This window comes from Hesperophylax consimilis, chromosome 1, assembly GCF_061612785.1.
Source record: "Hesperophylax consimilis isolate HC1 chromosome 1, BYU_Hcon_1.0, whole genome shotgun sequence".
NCBI classification, from domain to species: domain Eukaryota; kingdom Metazoa; phylum Arthropoda; class Insecta; order Trichoptera; family Limnephilidae; genus Hesperophylax; species Hesperophylax consimilis.
Genome location: NC_142836.1, coordinates 40688314 through 40709632, shown reverse-complemented (window position 1 = coordinate 40709632; position 21319 = coordinate 40688314). Strand labels below are relative to the sequence as shown.

At 34.6% G+C, this 21319-nt stretch overlaps 1 protein-coding gene across 8 annotated transcripts in view; it reads left to right on the top strand.

Annotated features, from left to right (window-relative positions):
• Window positions 1–21319, top strand: part of LOC149426892 (uncharacterized) — a 298356-nt gene that overhangs the window by 144358 nt on the left and 132679 nt on the right. For all 8 annotated transcript variants that reach the window (XM_089634013.1, XM_089634015.1, XM_089634007.1 and 5 more), the window contains exon 6: window positions 12501–12740. In XM_089634013.1, the coding sequence (XP_089490139.1) occupies window positions 12501–12740 (240 nt within the window). The remainder of the gene's footprint in view (window positions 1–12500; window positions 12741–21319) is intronic.

The window sequence follows — 21319 nt, the reverse complement described above, 5'->3', positions numbered from 1 at the left end:
ACCTACTAATAGTGTAAATGTTCCAAGTTCACGTTACCGTAACTTACAAAGTTGAAAAATAGACAAAATTGAAATTTATGGCAGCTCCCCACCCTAACGACCAACGAGCGACGGGTGAAAACTAAATAGAACGCCGCTGAAAACTGTATGAAAAGACTATTATTTTTTGTGATTATTATTTCGCTAAAAATTAAGTGGTTTTAAGGGAGCAATCTTGGTACATAAATTATGTGAATAAAATTTCTCACACTGTGCAATTATTTCAATCTGCTTGATCTGTTGCGAAAATTGTTTAATTATGATAACTTGCATATTACCTATAACATCAAAGAACACCATCATGGCTCTTAAGGCGATGCACTACGTAGTAATTTAAAATCATGTGTTTTTTTGTTTGAAAATTTGGTCGTCTAGAATTTTTTCAGATTCTTTAATTAAATACTGCGAGTAGAATACATCCTGGCCTTTGAAATGATCGAGGATTTTTTAGATACGTCTTTTTATAAGCCCAGAAAAAAATAATGTGAAGCCTATGAAGATTGCTTTAAAGTTGAAAATCTCCTACTTACAAAACCATTTTTGGTTATGGTTTGATTGTATAATGTGGCAAATTAAGTTATTTATAAAGTAATCGAAAAAAATTTAAATATTTGTGCCTGGACATTCACAAAATAAAATAAAAGGCACTTTTTGGCCATGTTTTTTCTTGCATAAATCAAAACAGGTGGATGGTGTGAAGCGGGAATTTAAGCCTTATCGCCATCTACGTAAGGTGTGTTATTGATAGCGGCTCGATTCAAAATATTACACGACGTAGTGCATCGCCTTAAACATGGGTTCTTAACCAGCAGTCAACGAACTTCTTGACGATTTTGAAATTACATTAAATTTAGATAGCATTTCGTACGTAGGTAATTCAATCTAATAACACCTGGAAAGAACTGCACTCTAGGAATATTCATGTACTAGCTGTACCCCGCCACGCGTTGCTGGGGCTTAGTCTATCTGCGTAGATGGCGCTGTTTTTTATTAACATTATTTCACCTGTCACGGGTGACATCTATATAATACAGGTAAATAAAAACACACGCGTATTAGAATGCAACGTTGTATCAAAATTTCAAAGCAATCGGTGACGAACTTTTCAGATTTTGAACAATTACATTTTTATTTATGTAGAATATTATATAGATTGAAGATTAATGTTTATTGCTGACAAATGATTCAGTGATATTTTGCTGTTATTGAAATAACAAATTGTGTCTACTTGATTACTGTGAGAAACAAATATTTAATAATTGAAAACAATATTAGCGACTCTTAAACGAATACTTGATTTAGAAAAATCAGAAAAAGATTCGGTCGCATGTAGGAATTGGACCCAGGACCGCAGCCTTGAGCTAATCAATGAGCAAGGCAAATCAATTTCCTTAAAATAAACAAAAATCATCATGAGAACCTGTTTAATACAAATTAGATTGGGAACGAGTATGAAATGATTTTTTTATTAAAATGCTTAGGCTTTGGAATAACAAAGCTTTAATTCCCTTATCAACTACCGGTACATAAGTATCACTAGTTCTCTAAATAACAATATTATATTTTACAAGCTAGAAGGTTTATTGCCTAGTTTTGAGTTAACAGCCGACCTCTGTCCGGTGTTGGGTAAAACACTAAAACAAGTTAAAGGCTCCCGAGAGATTTACCCTATAATTATGACTTTATACAACACTATTGCATAATATTAATGATTATTAATACGAATATTTATAGCTGCCACACGCGGCGAAATGGACAAAAGAGGGTCACCGGATAACTCATCAAAATGGCAATTTAACACACCTATAAAGAGTGTTATAAAGTTATGAAAAATTATGAAACAAAAACTAGGTTAAATAGGTTACATATGTAACTATTTAACCTAGTTTTTGTTTTATCACTTTTAATGACTTTATATCACCTTTTAAAGGTGTGTTGAATTGCAATTTTGAGGAGTTATCATGGAACCATCTTCCATTAATCTTTATAACGAATTGGTTTACATTATGAATACAAAAAAATATGCTTTAGATAAACTACAGCTTTTTCTATCGTTTCCCTTGAGTAGAATTCAAATTAAAAAATATATTTACTCGATATAGAACATAAATATTAACTACAAAAAAAAATATTTTTTCAATAGAAATGTATGAACGCATAAATGAAACTACTTTAAAAAACACAAAATTATGGCTAAGATGATATGTGACAATTTCCCTTGATTGACTTTTTTACTTTCTTATTAAACTTTTTACAAAATAAATAAAAACCACTTTTGCGCTTGAAATCGAGCGTTTCTTGACTCCGTTCGCCAAGCGATTTTAATGCCTATTACCTATATTCTCGACGATAGAAGGTATACCAAGAATTTACACATTTTTGGCTTGTAGCCTCCTCTTAAGCTTCCATGTATGTTATCTTTGATTGTATGTTGGTTACTGATCATGTGCATAGTAAATGGACATATAAAAATAAAGGAAGGAGGAATTCAAAGTCACGTCATTCGTAACCGGTGATTTTTTGTAAGTAAAACGACAAGTGTTTTCACCTTCAAAATTCACATTCACCTTCAACACCTGCGAGCAAGAATAAAAAAATGTCTTTTTGTTGTTATTTTCTTTTCCTTTTTGATATCAGGTGGGGAGTATTCCCTTGATATCATCATCCCGAGCCGCCTCCGGGTTAAATAATGGATTTTCCTCTCGCGTTAAAAAACATTATAGGAAAATCCCTTTCTACACCACACCGCGGGGCACGGATTACAATATTCTTGCAATGATTGATTAATAGCCAAATCGCTGATCCGCCCTACCATTCTGCCGCCCTACATCGCGCCCTACCGCCTGCACCCCCTCTCCCTCGAGAGAGAGAGGAAACATATTTCACCGGTGACGGTGAGCCTTCAGAAAAAGTATGGATGTTTCCATCAAAAACTTATAATAAATAAATTATTCTTTAAAAACAAACAGAAAAAACTGAAAACACTCCATCTAACCACTGAAGAAATAAATAGAAGTGTGATGTGAGCGAGTTCGTATTTCCGTAGTAAGTAAACCATTTTCTTATTTCGTTTAATTTAATTAATTATTCACGGAGAGCCGCGGACCTTTCTTTATTTCTCTAGTTATCCGGTCCTCAGTTTAGTGAGTAACGCGTCAAATATATCAGGTGCCTTGACTCTGTGCCTTGACTCTGTCTGTTTGATAGATTCTTCTCCCTCAACAAACGGATTGCACACCTTAGAGAACAGGCGGCGGGTAGGTGTGCTGTCCTTTTTCTACTGGTATTACAATGTAAGACGCTCCGATAAACTAGCGTAATTGATTCGGCACCTATGGCACATATGTACACTATTGACATTAAATTCAATGACGATGGACTTCCTGTGTGGGTTAATATAAGAAAAGGTAGATTGTTTATAACCCATTTTGAATGGTTATCTCTTTAACCCTTGAGACGTTGTTGATTTGCACGGATCGAACCTTCTACAAGCTTCCATTTTTTCAAAGACAATAACAAGCACTATTTCGTTCTCTTTCTGACATAAGAGAAATAATTAATTTTTATATGAGAGGAAGAGAGATATATGCATTTTAATAATGTGCGGTCGTTCTGGGACAAATATGGTCTTAGGAGAGTATAATGCGCGCACGGCATTTGGGACTGTTTGGGTCTTAGAAGGTCCCAAGGGTTAAGGAGAGCCGCGGACTGACTATAATACAGGCACAGGTCAACTTGCGTTCTGTGTTACTTAATCATTGTAGATCGTCTTTTACTTCTCCCACCTTCTACATTGCCAGAAATCAATAACGTCTTCAGGTTCGAGTTCTCAGTTTGGCAAGCAAATCCAAAGTATCTTAACCTACTGCCGAGTGCGCTTTGTAAGTAACACAACGTCCGGATAACTTATATAGTTTTTTTAGGTACATTGTAGGCAGACAGTTGATAGCCATTTTCGGATGCCTAAATCTTTCAGACCTGTAATCAGAAGGAGTCTCTCTGGTTCATTTCGCTAACTAGTATCCACGTATCCATACCGTTTAGAAATATGCGGAAAAATAAGCGCACCGACAAGTTTTATTGTATCGGTGGTTTTCGTTACACCGATAAACAAATTATAATTATTTATTTATTTACTCCCTTTTTCGGGGCTTTTACAACAATAAATTTAAACAGTCAAAAAACACGGAGATGAAGAAATCAGCAAACACGGAGATGTGGAAATTAACAAACATACCAAGTCAACAAACTGAAGATAAAAAAAATCAACAAACATGAAGACGAGAAAATCAGCAAACATGAATAAGGAAATGAACAAAACATGGAGATAAAGAAATCTACAAACATAAAGATGAGGAAATCAAAAAACATGAAGATGAGGAAATTATGATCAGTCATAAATAAAATACTACAAATTTCTGTAAATTGGTGTAAAATCTGGCTCAGGAATTCAAATATCTGCGAAATTAAATGCAAAGCGAGTGGATTCACTTCTAAAGATTATTTGTTCAGCGCATCTCACCAATATTATAAAGTGTTGTGTCATCGGGAGGAGATACTTTTGTCTACGAAGTCAACAAGAATATTATAGATTATTTGAAGAAAGCGAGATATTTATTATTTGTTTTGCTTTGTGGATTTATAGTATTATTTTGTATTCCCGCTGATTCAACATAAATAATTCCCAAGTTTGTTTAGTCTGGAGTCCATGGGGCTGTGATTGCATTTATAGGTGGGGGAAACTTTTCCTATTATCTTTGCTCCTTCCCGAAAGGATTAATATGATATAATATTAGATCTGTTGATAGATTTCGCAAAGTCCTATATTTATATATACATACTTTTATATTACGAGTACGTCTCATTTTAAAAACATTCCATATTAAATTTATCTTTTAAACATTGTTCTGTTTTTCTTCGTGAAATAAAAACAATACAACGTTCAGTTTTGTATATTCCTTACAATGACGGTTAAACTAACATTTTGTTATGTTGCGAACTAAAAATATGTGCGTTGACCAAGAAAGAACAAAGAAAATAGCAGTATCTACAAATTTCAAGATGTCAGATATTACCTACTATTTATTCGTTTAGTGAAACGTTTATACTTATTATTATTTAAAAAAAAACCCTTTTACCTGAAAATATATGCGTTTACCTAAAATGTATACACTGAAAAATCTCTGTACATTTCTTGATGCCAGAGATCATCGTTCGTTAGTTTTTTTTTTGTATTGAAACATACTTATAGATTTTCTGCTTTATTGTAAATGACATTACAAGCTAAAATTAGTTCCATTGGCCTAAGCATTTTACGTATAAAAAAGTGGAACAACTTTCATGACGCAAGAGTTTAATGGTTTTAAGTAGGACAAGCAAACAGATAAACTACTTTATAGTCAAAATAACTTTTTAAAATATATCATATGACTACGTAAAGAGATTTACTAATAAAATTGCCCCAGGCAGTGTTTACGGTTTCAAGCAAGTACTGAAAACACCCTCCACGATCCGCCCACTTTATATGGGCAAGCAAAACAAAACACTCGTTCATATATCATCGTAACGACCCTCTGCAATTTTATTTTCGCAAAACGTTTATTTTTCATCACGCTGAAAATGTTTATTTTGTCAGCTTTCTACTAACAAACATCAAAATTGAATAACCCGTTAAAACAATTTATTTATTTACAATGTTATTTTACAGCGATATATCTCAAAGGGGTATTTTCGCAAATGACGGAAATATTCCACTGTTGTTAGCTTTATTTTTTATCTGATTGTAATTTTTATTTAAAAAAAATAATAATATTAATTTTTATTTCATTCTAAACACCTGCTGAACTGCCAAATCATTTTGTCAACAGGTTATTTTTAGAGTAATTATTATAATGCCAAAGCATAAATATAAGGACAAATTACATTATAGTAGAAAGATGTTTTAAGTGATTACAGGACAAATATATAAAATACGTAGATAGATAGATAGATATATCATAGGCAACATACTCATATAATACACAGATACTCATAGGCATATTTATACATCACACAGACATACATGTCCATCTAATATGTATGTATTTTCACTTTAAAACTTCACATTGTACCTTCCATTTTAAATTTAAAACTTCGCTTTGAAAATTATCACTTTAAACAATCAATTTTTAAAAAATTCATTTTACAAATTTACAGAAGTAAATTTTATATATGAGTTATCCTCTTCTAAATATAAGCATCTGCTTTATCGGGAGAGTATATATGATACATTATAAATAAATAAAAAATATGGTGTAATGAAATTTGTGGAATAATAAAAATTTAAAAATAAAACTATCAAATTAATCAATTTCAACATATAGACATGACGTAGGCAGGTTAGATAAATATACATAATATTATATAAAAAAATGATGCCTTCTCGAATTCTAGAAACTAATTTGATAACTGTACATTAATATTAATGTATCCCCTTACTAATAAAAGCTTTTTCAAACTGCAGAAAACTGATAAACAACCATATTTTTATCGTAAATGGCTGCCATTGATTTTAAAAATTATCTAAAATAGTAGATTCCTGATGTCTATGAGATTTACAAACGTTTTGATTTGGCTATAACCCCATAAAATACAAAGTCCCCATCAAGCGTAGACTGGCGTGACGTCAAAAACGACCTCCTTATGAACATATTTATAAAGTTTTGGCGGCAAATAAAAAATTAGCATATTTTACATCGTCGCAGAAATTGTCAACATGAAAATAAATTACGAAAATGCCGTCATGATCGTAATCTTTTTGACGATAAAAGAGAGATTAACTAACTAACCATCACGCTGTTTCTCCGCAGGGGTAGGCAGAGAGGACGGACCGCCAAACAGCTCGGTCTTGGCACACACTTCTTGCCTCATTCACATTCATACATCGTCTCATACATACTCTTCTATTATTTTGACTCTTGACATGGCCTGACTCAAGCATCCGATTCACTTGATCCTGCCATGTCTTCCTCGGGCGTCCCCGACTTCTGCTACCATTCACATTTGCATCGTATATTCTCCTTACACTCCTTTCTTCGCTCATTCGCTTTACATGCCCAAACCATCTAATCGTCCCTTTATTGATCTTACTCATTACGCTTCCACCAGCCTTGCACTCTTTCATTCCTCGCAATTCCTCACAAGATCATACATGGTTTTACTACACATACGCCTCAGGGATCTTATTTCAACAGCATTCAATCTACTTTCATCCTTTCTTTGCTAGTTCCATGACTCACTTCCATACATACAGGGTAGGTACCATTGAGTTTAGCTTTCTCAAATTTTGTTTTTTTTTATAAACATTCACGGGAATTTTAACGATACGGCAAACCACGATGAAAAACATATCTCGAAACTGAAATTATTTTGTTAATATTAATGTATTGTATAGAAATGAGTGACATCTATTGAAAAACAATAAAATCATTTGCTGTATAAAAATATTAGCTCTGTAAATACCGCGGTTACGAACGGGGGAAGTATTGAAATAATATTAAATATATCTCTTCAAATTGGCCGCATTTTGGCCAGTGTATGCTCGCACGATTTACGAATTGGCCAAATATGATTTCCAGTGGAGTACAATAATTAAATTAACGACATCTATGAACTTACGATACGTGTACGCTTATTAATTTGAACTTGGCAAACTTCAAACGCCGTATTTACCTAGTATGTTTCAATAAAAATGTCCTGCAAGTCTTTGGGCTTTTAAACAAAATGAAATACAATATAATACATTGTGAATGGGTCACAGAAAATAAAACACGAAATGACAGCCTGGGCGCCTGACAATTAATTATTCTGGTGTGCAAACGAAAATAGCACAGCTGTACCGTTTTTAAACCGAATGTTGTATTTAATTACGGCGATGCTGGAATTGTTATGCACTCGGAACAACTAATATCACTCCATTTCTAAAATATAAAATATTTTAAATTATAATATAATTAATAATTAATTATAATAACTCATCTCAATTAGTTTCCTTAAGTAACATTCCATTCTTCAAATAAGTTTAAAATCATTTTATTTTTAATTACCTACATACTGTAATAAAACAATGTACACTCCATTTCCAGCCACAAGCTTATGATTCTATGGAAGAGGGGTCTTGAAATATTTGATCATATATTGTAACAAATAAACAAAAATGTACTTATATAATAAAAAAATATAAAAAAATATATAACGTATGAAATATTGCTAATTTATTAAGGCCGGGTTGTTTCTCGGAGACTTCAAGTTCTGTAAAAGATTTTTTCAAGTTCTGTTTTTATTTCAGTTTTGTCAAGTAACTAGCCTATAATAATATAATAACAAAACTTGAATAGGACTTTCACAGAACCCGAAAACGAACGTTGAAATTTGATGAATTGTTCAAATTCTCCGAAACTCGAAAAACTTCAAATTATTCGTAATCCTATTACAAACGGGTCTGTAGGCCCATAACGAATGAATTGATAGTTTTTACTTTTATTAAAAAACGAATGTATTGACGCGACGTCAGAACACGTGTTCATAAAAATCATTATATTTTCGCATTTCGTCATTAAGTATTAACAAGGCAAAGGCAGGTGCACGAACACTTGTTCCGATATATTCGGAAAATATTAACATTTTATTAGGAAACGGCCCGCTGTCCCATTTTTAACAGGATTTTAATAAATCAGCAATACAAATTTTCTCCGTTTGGCATAGAGGATGGACCACCACACTATACTTGTCTTACCGCACACTCCTAAATTAATTCAAATTCGTACATCGTCTCATTCATACTCTTCTGTTAGTAGGACTTAGACATGAGCCTAGACAAGTTTTGATTCACTTGATCGTCCCAAGTCTTCCTTAAAAGTCTTCCGCATGATTTATTATTCCAACACTATTGCCTCCGTCCTTTATTATCATGTGAATAACACGCAAGAGTCCCAAGTGCTCCAACTGCCCGAAGCCAGTAAGATTACGGCATTCCCGGCATTAACGGCTTCTGTTGGGTGGTTACGATCTTCATCTAAGAATCCGGAACTCTCCATTATTTCACAATTTATGCATTTTAAATAATGTATATATGATTTTTGCAGCACGATCCACAGTGATAGATATTTTCAGTATCGCCCGGGTGAAAAACCACCTTTCAGAAAATAAACTATGCTTCAAATAGCTTTAGTCATGTTTGGTGACCAGATCTGAAGAGCCAAGTACTTCCCCATATACTTCCTTGGCCCACCACATACCTACCCCAAATGGATATACCATAGCCATGTTCGTGTTCCAGACGATTGGGAGCAGTTGGGATTTTTGAGCGGTACTCAAATAAAATAAAATTACCAATTATTTGGGTATGTTGCAGGGGAGATGGGGAGAGGAAGTTTTGGATGGGGGTTTCAAAAATCTTTTTATAATGAACTTCAGCAAGTTTCAAACATCGGTGCCACGAACTAAATAGACACAACTGTATTTTTTTAGCATTTTCACTGTAGGAAAAAAGCAAATAAACCTTTATTTAACGGGCGCCCTTTTTAATGGCTAAACGCACTACTACTTGGTCATAAAGAACCGAAAGCTCGTTAAAATAATATCTCAAGCTTAGAATATCTAAACTTTCTACAAAGTATCTCTTATCTACTTAGCAAATCTCATTCGAACCTTTCTCACAGGAGTTTTCAACATTTTTATACAGCAAAAACATTTATGAAGTTTTAGTCCAACGCAACTTAAAGCAATTTGTGGGGAATGAAGTATTCAGAGGTACATACATATTCACGACAAGATAACCTTAATTTCTTCCCCAAGTAACCCCCCCCCAAACGTAGCAACGTAAGGAAATTCTGTTAAAAATATTTTTAAGAAAAGAAAATAATAAAATTTGTGGTGTAATCCACCGTCATCTTAAAATTGTTTATTACCTTTTATTCGTGTTAGAATTTAAATAAATGAATATGTTTTTCGATACGTAAATTTATCCCCGCAGAATTGATAATCCAATAGGAGTGAGATGTGGACCTCTACACAAAGTAAGCTCTACAGTTAAAATTATCGTAATTCTTTTTACAGGGTTTTCCAATAAGAGGTGTTATTTTGAATAGCCCGCTATTTCGGTAGATGTTACTTTTGAAGCTGTCATTTTTTGACATTTGACAAGTAGAAACTACGCCATTAATAAAAATGGAACGATACACGCTTCAACAACGGATTCAAATTATTAAAATTCACTATTATTAATTATTCGAATTCCATCGAAAAATCATATTGAGTGATGAGGCCCATTTCCACCTCGGTGGCTTCGTCTACAAGCAAAATTGTCGCATCTGGGGCTCGGAAAACCCAAGACTTATTGTTGAAAAGCCTCTCTATCCTAATGTGTGACTGTTTGGTGCGTTTTATGGTCTGGCGGAGTCATTGGACCTTACTTTTTCGAAAATGAGGCTGGAGCAACAGTTACGGTGAATGGATTGCGCTATCGAGAGATGATTAATGATTTTTTATGGCCGGAATTGGATGGTATTGATCTTGACAACGTTTAATTTCAAGAAGACGGCGCTACGTGTCACACAAGCAACGAAATCATTGATCTTTTACGGGAAAAGTTTCTTTGAATATCAAAATAACACCTCTTATTGGAAAACCCTGTAAAACAGATTGTCAGATTTTTAAAGGTCCTATTTATCGAAACTTCCTATGATCATGATTATAGTGCATAACTCTATTGATAGCCCATCCCTTTTGGAATGCTACGGATCATACGTGATACCATCGTTGTTAAAGATACCACACGGCAGAACATATGTTCTAGCACAGCATAGCGCGATATCATAAATGGTCAATTAAATAAAATTTCCTTAAAGAACCTTAATATTTTGTAGAGCTACTTATCTTCCCAATTTTAAAGAATTTAAAAATAAAAAAATATATTTCTTATTTTAAAAATATAAATGGTTGCTATTTTTAAGTGAATACCGCACAGGAGTTACAACTGCTCCCAACCATCTAGAGCCAGTGAGACTATGGCGTCCCCAATTGGAGTATAATATAAGGTTGAAGCTATTGGGGTGGGGAAGGAGATGGGGTAGAGGAAGGTGGGGAAGTACCTGGCTATTCGGATCTGGTTACTAAACACGGCTAAAGACATGTCAAGCAATGTTTCAATTCTGAATGGTGGTCTTACATCAGGGCGATCTGATCATCCACTCCAGAACGTTCTGCAAATATATGAAATTGTTTTTATATGAATAAATTGTGAAATAAGGTTCCCTAAGGTTTTTGATATTTCATCAAAATGAATATTCAACACACCTTTAAAAAGTGATAAAGAGTCAGTAAAAGTGATGAAACAAAAACTAGGTTTAATAGTTACTTATGTAACCTATTTAACCTAATTTTTGTTGTATCACTTTTCATGACTTTATATCACTTTTTGGAGGCGTGATGAATTGTCGTTTCCATTTCCCTTACATTATAATGTATGTATACTGGCGACATCTGATTTTTTCATATCGGTATAGATCATCCTTCTTGAGATATAATTTTCAGTGTTTTTTACCTGTGGGCATGATTTCTTAGATAATATATATTTTGTAAACGGCCTTATTGTAGTAACCAGCGGGGAGCATCTCTTTGTTGTATTTTTACGTATCTTAATGTATTTTCGACGCAAACTTTCCGCTGAATCATTTAAAATTCTTCCGTTGATATGAAAATCGTATTATATGTCAACAAATTTCGAAAATGACTATGGATTCAAGCTTCTTTTTTCGTTTAAAGCGTATGTATATAAAATGATCAAAGTCTGTGACTATCACATAAATCATAAAATAGGCGTAAAATCTTCGAAATGTAAACATTGCATATTTATTAAGTATATTTTAGTTTGTTGTTCTTCTTCTTATGGCGGAGGAAATTTGGAAGAAGTCAAAGTGAACAGTGTATGTTACATATTTCTGGTTTTTAGGATGTCAAAGACCGTGAGAAAGATTTTTGTTACTTAGACCATTTTATCTTGGAACAGTCGATCTTAAGAATCACCTTTGACACCCTCCGTGGTCGAGGGGTAAGGCTCTCGACTATCAAGCACAAGATCGCGGGTTCATATCCCGGCGAGCACAAATAGATTTTATTTGATTAATTTGTGTTATTTTACAAATTACTCTTTTGAAACGTTGCTTGAATCGGCTTTGGCCGTGTTTGTGACAAGATTTGAATAGCCAGGTACTTCTCTTCTTCGTCTTCCCCATCTCCTTCCGCTCCCCTCTAACTTCAGAATCACAATTTTACTCTTACTCCAGACGGTATGGAGCAGTTGGGACTCTTGTGCAATTTCACCTAAAAATTAAAATTTAAAAAAAAACATCATGATCGTGTGAACAAAGGTGCTTTATTCGGTATTCACTACAATATTTGCTAATAGTTTGAACTTGTTTTAGTGCGTGCTGTTCGGAACCTTCATCATCTGGTTCGCCTCCATCACCATCAACCTGGGTCCTACCTTCCTGTCGGGCGCGCTGGCGGCGAGCGCGGATAGCGGGCCGCGCGCGCCCTCGTGTCCGCTCGTGCACGGCCCCTACCGACACTACGTGCTCAACGTGCTCTGGATCGCTATCAACCTCATCTGCGTCACCCTCACTCTCTTCCACCTCAGGAAGCTGCACAGGGACCTCACCAAGGTATGGACATCCTATTAAACACTAACCACACGGTAGACTGTGTTAAATTGTTCATTATTCAAGGAATGGTCACCCTGTAAACTATTATGTATACATAACCTACACTGCACACATATTAGACTGTGTTAGATTGTCAAATATTTATGTTATGGACACCCCATACACTATAATGAATACTTCTACGATACCTACACACATGGTAGACTGTGTTGGATTGTTCATTATTAAAGGTATGGACAACTTATTAAATATAATCTATACATTTCATGTATGGTAGACTGTGTTAGATTGTTCATTATTCAAGGTATGAACAACTTATTAAATATAATGTATACATTTAATATATGGTAGACTGTGTTAGATTGTTCATTATTCAAGGTATGAACAACTTATTAAATATAATGTATACATTTAATATATGGTAGACTGTGTTAGATTGTTCATTATTCAAGGTATGAACACCCTACACACTATAACGTACACATTACGCTACAAACATGGTAGACTGTGTTAGATTTGTCATTATTGAAGGTATGAACCGTTATTGAAGAAATGGTCACCCTGTACAATATAATGTATGCATTTAATGTATGGTAGACTGTGTTGATTGTTTATTATTAAAAAAATGTATGTACACCCTATACACTATAATGTATGCATTACACTACACACATGGTATACTGTGTCAGATTGTTTACTATTCAAGGTGTGGACACCCTATACACAGTGGCGGTTTTCTCTAAAGTGCGTTTGTGCGGCGAACCCCCATTAAAAAGATGAGAAAATAAAACAAACTTGTTTTATAATAATATAAGCACATTATAGATAGCACGCTATTAAAATTTCGCCTTCAAAACCCGCGCCACCGAAAAATACGATACATATTCCAAATTTTGTGCGAGTTGAAATCCGCGCCAAACTCTTCATACAAAAGAATTTTAGCCGGTACAGATCCCTATGACGGTGACATATACAAAATTTGGTCTTTCTTTGCAAAAGTAAGACAAATTGTGTGCGCCGAACACGCGTTATGTTATCACGTGACCTCCGAACATTGACGAATGTAACCGAAGAAACCCGAGAACTTCGCGGTCGACGTTTGACCTTTAGGGAAGCAAGTGTTATTTTTTATGTTATATTATGGTATTTAACTTTGTAGTCATTTTTGTACATATTTTTGTTTTCTTGTTTCTGCATTTCTCCAACCGTTTGCTTATGGCATTTGCAAATCTACTACCTATTGAAGTAGACTTAGTAAATTTATTTCGTGCCACCTTTATTTGTTTTTTTTTTAATGTTTTAAATATCTATTATATGTATATTCTACGAAATTATTCTTCTCGAAAAAACAATAATAATTAGCAACATACATTGAGTGCTATAAAAACATTAAACAATTTAATTCCTATAAAACTTTTCTCATTATCTAATATTTGTGTCTAGTGAAGTGATTTAAAAACAATAATATGTAGGTACCCCTCCCACTAACTTTATTTAAGTTGTGTGACTGCTGCCGTATTCGACTATTTGACGAAGGACAACAGTAAGTAAATTTTAATTAGATATGTTTTTCTTCTCTTGAATTTCTGAACCCCCTGTTAAAAAGACCACGAACCGCCACTGCCTATACATAATAAAGAATACATTACACTACACATATGGTAGACTGTGTTAGATTGTTCATTATTGTTCACTTGTTCGTCTGGTGTAGACTAGAGATTAGTTTAGTTCTGTGGAAGCTCGTATAGAAAGTTTGTAATGAAAGTTCTAAAAGTTTGCAAGGTGCTTAGTATCTTATTATGCCTGGTCTGTGCTCTCGGCGAGATTACTCGAGGGAGTCTTCTGGCGAGAAAGCAGAAACAAACGTTCGTGTTACCTCATCTGCGCTTTGTCCTTCGCCGATTTTTGTATTAGATTCAAAGGACACGAGGTAAGCTATCACCATGGATAGGTAATATTGTGAAGGGAGTAACTGTAATAGGTAACAAATGGAGTTTTTACATTTACAATTATAATCGAAACAACAACTGCAGATACCATACGACAGTCACCGAAGAGATTAAAAAAGATAGATGCGTGGTTTTTGGCGTGACTGTACTCGAAATAAGGTTATTTTGATCTTACTTCGGCTGAAACTGGACAAATATTTAAAATTACCTAATTTCCTTCTTGATGAGAAAATCTTCCTTGACCTGTCTGGGGCCTAGGAGTCGAAAGGTCTTCTTTAAAATCGGTATATTACATACTTCTATCGATTTATCTGTTCATTGGCGAGAGTAAAGACTTGATTCCAGAGAAAAAACTAGCTGAAAAGTGCGTAGAGCAAGCCCAATGTATCAAAAAGTTCGATATCTTAACTATACGTTCCAACTCTAATCTGTATCGGACAAATTTAATAATACTGTGCTCTGATCATAGATGTAATATATTTAGATGAGTTGATTTCACTTTATTATTCACAATTGACCTTCGACGCACTAACTAAAACTATCGAATACTGTCTTCGCGCAAAGCTTATCGTGCAACACGTTTTGACAGGATATATTAGTACGCAATAGTGCATCTAATTGTACAGCTCTATGGTTCTGATTCGTATTGTGAGGTTTTTTGCAACTATTAACGTCTGATAGTGTCTAAAATGACTAACTTAATTACTAACATGTCACGCTATTCCATAATTAATTATTAAATAAGAAATCAAAAACCATTAGACGAGACACTCTTCGTGTATTCACAGACTAGAGCTATTCGTGTTTTCGTACCGAGATGTCTCATAATTCATCATCCATCAGTTTGAAGTGTCTCATCACTGAACCATACTCCGAAATTCTGCAAGGTATTCTATAAAAGATGATTTCTATGTTCTCGATTAAAAAGGTTTGTGATCGGAACATTAATTTTTACTTAATATTTTATCGGAACAGAATTTTTAATCTATAAGTACATTAATTTCAGATCTGCTTATACAAACAAAAATATTTTATTGTGTTCTTTGGTGTACCTACGTATATTACTATACTTACTTATATAATGTATTAGCTGTCTTGTACCAAAACCTCCTAGATCAAAAGGCCGGGACACTCATTCAAAGCAGCCTCCTAACTTGTATGGGATTTTACAAAAAATGTTGATTAATTTTTTTTCTTCATTTTATTCTTATTTATTAAAAGATCTTAGAATGTCGGCCTTGTGATCTATGAGGTTTTGCTTGTACCTGGAGTGGTTCGGAGTTATGGATGGTTTGGATAAGAGTTGAATTTAATGTAGTTCTCCTTTTTACCGCCAGTATTCAAAGCAGCACAACTCTGACTGTAGAACGGCGAAAAAGCCTTAATGAAGCTCTCCTTAAAGACATTTTTATGAAACATATTATTTGTCATTTTTCAAAAATGTAAAAATGTACACGGTATCCGGAAACTCGTGGTACAAGCAGGAAAGTAGTGGATCTAAATCACATTTGGAATTGATTTCGTGCCATAATTTTTTGATTTGAGCTTTCTTTGAGTCCGCAGTGGGAATTGTTTTGAAAAATTTTGGAAAAAAATCGGTCGGGATTAATATCGGCTGTTTGATTGTTTTAAAATTTGTCAAAAAGTGAACTTGGCTGAAAAGTAAAAAAAAAATGTAATTAGGTTTTTGGGCCTTTCTACGTGATTTAGATTCTCAACAACGTGTATTTATTTATTTATGTCTACTCTTGAATACACATTTTACAAATGATTACAGTGGTTTATGTTGTAGTACAGAGAAAAAAGTAGAGAAAAAAGGTATAAAAAATAAATAACATAGGTTGATGTAGGTAAAACTGTGTGTGGGTGATTTTGTATGTTACGTGAACACCTCACTAGGAGAACCTGTGCTGAGGTGTTTGTAATTAAGTGTGACAGGTATTTGTGTGTTGCAGTAGAAGGTTAATTTTTTTTTCACAGACATATATTGAAACATGAAAACACACATTTAAATGTGAGTATATGTATTAGCCCTTCTGGGCGGAAGGAGAGAGGCTCCTCCGACTACCTCTCACCCCAGAAGATAGGTGGAAACTTGAGTGGCAAACGGCCAACGTGGGAAATGCCCATCTCATACAGGACCCCACCGAGAGACAGCCTGGGTTCTCACTGCCTCGCAAAACCTGGTCCGCCATCAATAGGTTAAGGTGCTCCCATAGCCGCTGTGCCCACATGATGCACAGATGGGGCCTTAAAGAGTCGGCGATGTGTGAATGTGGTGCGGTGCAGACTACCGAACATGTGGTCAACGAATGCCCGCTCCATTCATTCCCCGGCGGGATTGATGAGGTCCACATGGCGACGCCTGAGGCCCTAAAATGGCTCGCAGATCTAGATGTCCCCCTCTGACCCCCCACCATACGAAAGAAGAAGAAGTGTATGTATTTTTGGATAATTCTTGAAGAAGTGTATAATATTTAATTTTTCTTATTATATTTTGATTATGTTTGGTTTGGAATTATAATCTTTTGAATAAAGTGAATATCTTGATTTTTTATCCAGGCTACGATATGTTTTTTGAGAAAGTTTGTAGATGTATTTGTAGTCATTAATTGTTTCAAAGTAATTAGTCCAGTCAGTGGGGAGTTTTACCTTGCAAAAGGTTAGGTAGTAGCGATTTTGATATATGTTGTTAAGATTGGGACTCTAAGGAAAAAAAAAAGTTTTCGACCTTGGGAGGGTCGAGCTCGACCCGCCATTTTGGATTGAAGGTGCCAAAATTTGTTTTTTTCAAAATAATTGTGAAGTGGTCGTTTTTACAACCAAATTGTTGAAAACAAACTTAAAGACAACTAAATTACCTAAATTTTTTGTAGAAAGTTTTTTTTTGTAAGTCTAATAGGTAACGAGTTACAGCGGTTGAAAGAAGAAAATTTTGACAAAAAATTGTAAAACTCCAGTTTTCTTTATAAATTTTGATTATGGTATTTTTTTGTAAGTCTAATAGGTAACGAGTTACAGTGGCGGAAATGTGAATATTTTTCTAAAAAATGATGAAATTCCCAACTTTGTATTTTTTTCGGGTTATTCATTACATAATTATAATAATTTTGTAAACTCATTTCCACACCACCATGAGGTATAGAACATGGCGCATTTTTTTATTGTGGTATCTCCAGTAGGTCTACTCCACAGATATACCAGCGATGGTAGATTTCGAAATTATGTTACATTACTATGAATTATGTTACTATAAATTATGTTACTTAATAACAGTCTTCGTCACCAATGTCATCATCTAACAACGACAAAATCTCTTCTTCTTCGTCCTCGACATCGATGTGAACCTCTAGCGAATTTCAGCATGTTTGACCATTACAGCACCCACATACAATAGAAAACTTCAATCCAGCTTTCGTGCAGCTACATGCAACGCCGCATCTTTTTTTACAATTGCATGAAATAAATTTTAATAAAGTCTCGGGTGCTGGTTTCTTTGCCATTCTTACTGGAACAAGCCCGTTGGTGTCACGTTTCCAGCCCCAGTTTCTGGATTTTTTTGGATTCCATACCATTTTTGGACTTGATGGTACGTTCTAAATGCATGGTACCGTGCAGCGTCGTTCGTTGGTGGCAAAGAGGCAAGATTGAATTTGCTTTTTGCTGTCGACTTTGCGAAACGTTTGTAGCGGACTTCTTCCAAGGTTTCCTTATCCATGTCACCCCCGTACAAAGCAACAAGAAAGCGTGTTCTTGCAACTGCTATGTCTTCTGGTGTTGCATCATGTTGTTTGAAGATTCCTATCATGGCATTGAGTCTTGTGTCGTTTTGCACAAGCGAACAAAATTTTGTTTTTCCTTGGTTGAAGAAGGATGATGTTGTATCGCAGCCGCTAAAGGAATGAAGAAACAGAATATTCTCAGCCGCCTCTTTGTATTTCACACTATTCGCGGAACACAGTCTTTCAAAAGTTTTGCCTCTCCCGGGTTTGCGAAGATATATACTACTTTTGGGTGGTGCTAATGCTGTCAGCAGAACTAGGAGATCAACGTCTTCGCCAATAATGAAAACAGCGTCATATGATGAACACAAGGAAATCGCAGTATTGACAATCAACTCATCAGCATCTTCTTCAGCCTGCTTAACTGTAAAATCATCCTGTATAAATTGCTTTGTAAGCATCGAAATCAGACGGACTTTGTTATTTTCATTGGATAAAAATCGTTCTTGTGAAACTTGAACTGGCATTGTTTCATCGAAAAGAACATCTGCAGACATGAGAATCCAGGCAACGTCCTGTAACCAGGACTCAATCAGTGTTGCCAAGTCAGCTGTAGACTAGGATCCCACTATAACAAATCAACGTCATCGAGTACACGGATGATGCTATATAAGTATATTGTAATGTAGAAATAAGTTAAAATGAATTATTATAAATAATTGTTATATGTTCGTACAAAATTTATAAAGAAAACTGTAGTTTTACAATTTTTTGTCAACATTTTCTTCTTTCAACCGCTGTAACTCGTTACCTATTAGATTTACAAAAAAAAACTTTCTACAAAAAATGTAGGTAATTTAGTTGTCTTTAAGTTTGCCTTCAACAATTTGGTTGTAAAATCAACCACTTCATAATTATTTTGAAAAAACCAAATTTTGGCACCTTCAATCCAAGATGGCGGATCGAGCTCGACCCCCCCAAGGTCGAAAACTTTTTTTTTTCTTTAGAGTCCCAATCTTAACAACATATGTGAAAATCGCTACTACCTAACCTTTTGCAAGGTGGAGCCCTTTTTTATCCCCCACTGACTGGACTAAATGGGCATACTGTTAAAAAGTTTGGTTGCGTAGTATTGAAAGTGTCTTTGTCCGTGTGTGGTGCTGCTTAAACTTTTGATGTGATATTAAATTCAATAATAAATATATATTTTCTTTACTTTTTTATACACCACACAACTGTACGCTGTCATGTATGTAAGAAAATAAAAGTGTGCTAAGTGAAAATAGTATTGACTTGAATGAATAAGCACAATGGCTTCAGAAATACAATAATGCAGCAGGTACTTATTTATATTTTGATATCTATAATCTGGTCTTTACTCTTTTGTCCAACTATATCCAATATAAGTGTGGCTGCCATTGTAAGATTGTGAAGTCGAATTTATTAATCTATCCTTAGAAACCTTTTGTATGGTTCTTTGGCTACATATATATCTGTGTGTCTACACCAAAACGGTTCATCAAATCCTTCTCTAGGCCCGTTTTAAGGCAGCAATTCCTGAAATCCTTTTCAACAAAGACTTTCCTTGAAAGGAAAATTCTCAATCTGATGACGATGCTAATTGTACGCTTCATTTGAACTTTATTACGGAAAGGGTAAAGGCGGACGTAAACTGAATTTTACATGGAAAAAATTATTATTCTTCTCTCGTTAACTTGTTTATTTCTACCAGCCACGCGGAGTGACTTAACTAGAATCAGTAACATTTTTAGACATGTATTTAATTCGAAAATGGGTATATATCCAGATAAGCTGGATATCTTTAATACGCACAAATTATTTTCAAAACACTTTGTTTCAATTTAATTGCAATGAGCAGCATCTATATCAGACTCTGGAGATGCAAAATATGGCATTTTAAAGATTAAAATTTAAATTGAAAAATTCGTCGTTGTCACTTGGCGGGCAATATGAATATAACGTTTTAGATTAGTTTTCTTCTTTTAATTAACCCAAACTAAGAATCTATGGACTTATTTTAGGTTTTTGCTAATTAAAAAAATAAGTTTAAAAAACAAACAAAAAAATTGTTTGACTGAGGATTGAACCTTTCTTCTCAGGAACTGGAGTCGGCAACTCTACCAACCTCGCCAAATGCCGGTCAAGTAGCACCGACGTTTATTTCGTATATTACCTGCTGCAATGTCATCAGATTTTAGATAAATGTGTACATGTCTGCGTGTGTGTAATTGCTTGCCACAAATATTTAAAGAATACGTTGTCATCGATAACGAGTCGATCGGGTGTCGGGAAGTGGGTAAGATTTGCATTCATTCATTACGGAAAACAAAAGTGACAATCAAATAGATGTATCTAAAAAAGGAAAAAGTATTATATTTAAAAAAAAAAAAAACTATTTTATGTATGTCAGAACATGACGTGAACATATATTAATTTGAATTAAATCGCTATTAAAATGCTTTATTTTGCTTCTTCAGAGACGGAAAAAGATATTCCTCATATTATTAAACTGATAGAAAATGTTTTTTCAAATAATTTGGGATTGTCCATTTACTTGGATATTTACCCGAAAATGTTTCAATGGTAAGAGTGGTGAGTAAATGGAATATGGCTGGTAAAGTTATAGTGCAATCACAACTGAAAGACAGATGTAGTTGGGAAAGTCTTTATGTTTTAATCTGCATCCTGGCAGTTCCCCGAAACATTCCGTGAAATTTTAGGAACTAACCAACTTTTATTGTTCGCAACACGCCGCCGAGCGAAACAGCTTTTTACAAGTTTGGCCGCAGCGAATGGACAAAGTTTGCCCTCAGCAATGACTATAAACCCGAGAATATCCCTAGCAAGCGGGGGCGGGCGACAGGGACAGGTTACCAGGAGCGCTAGG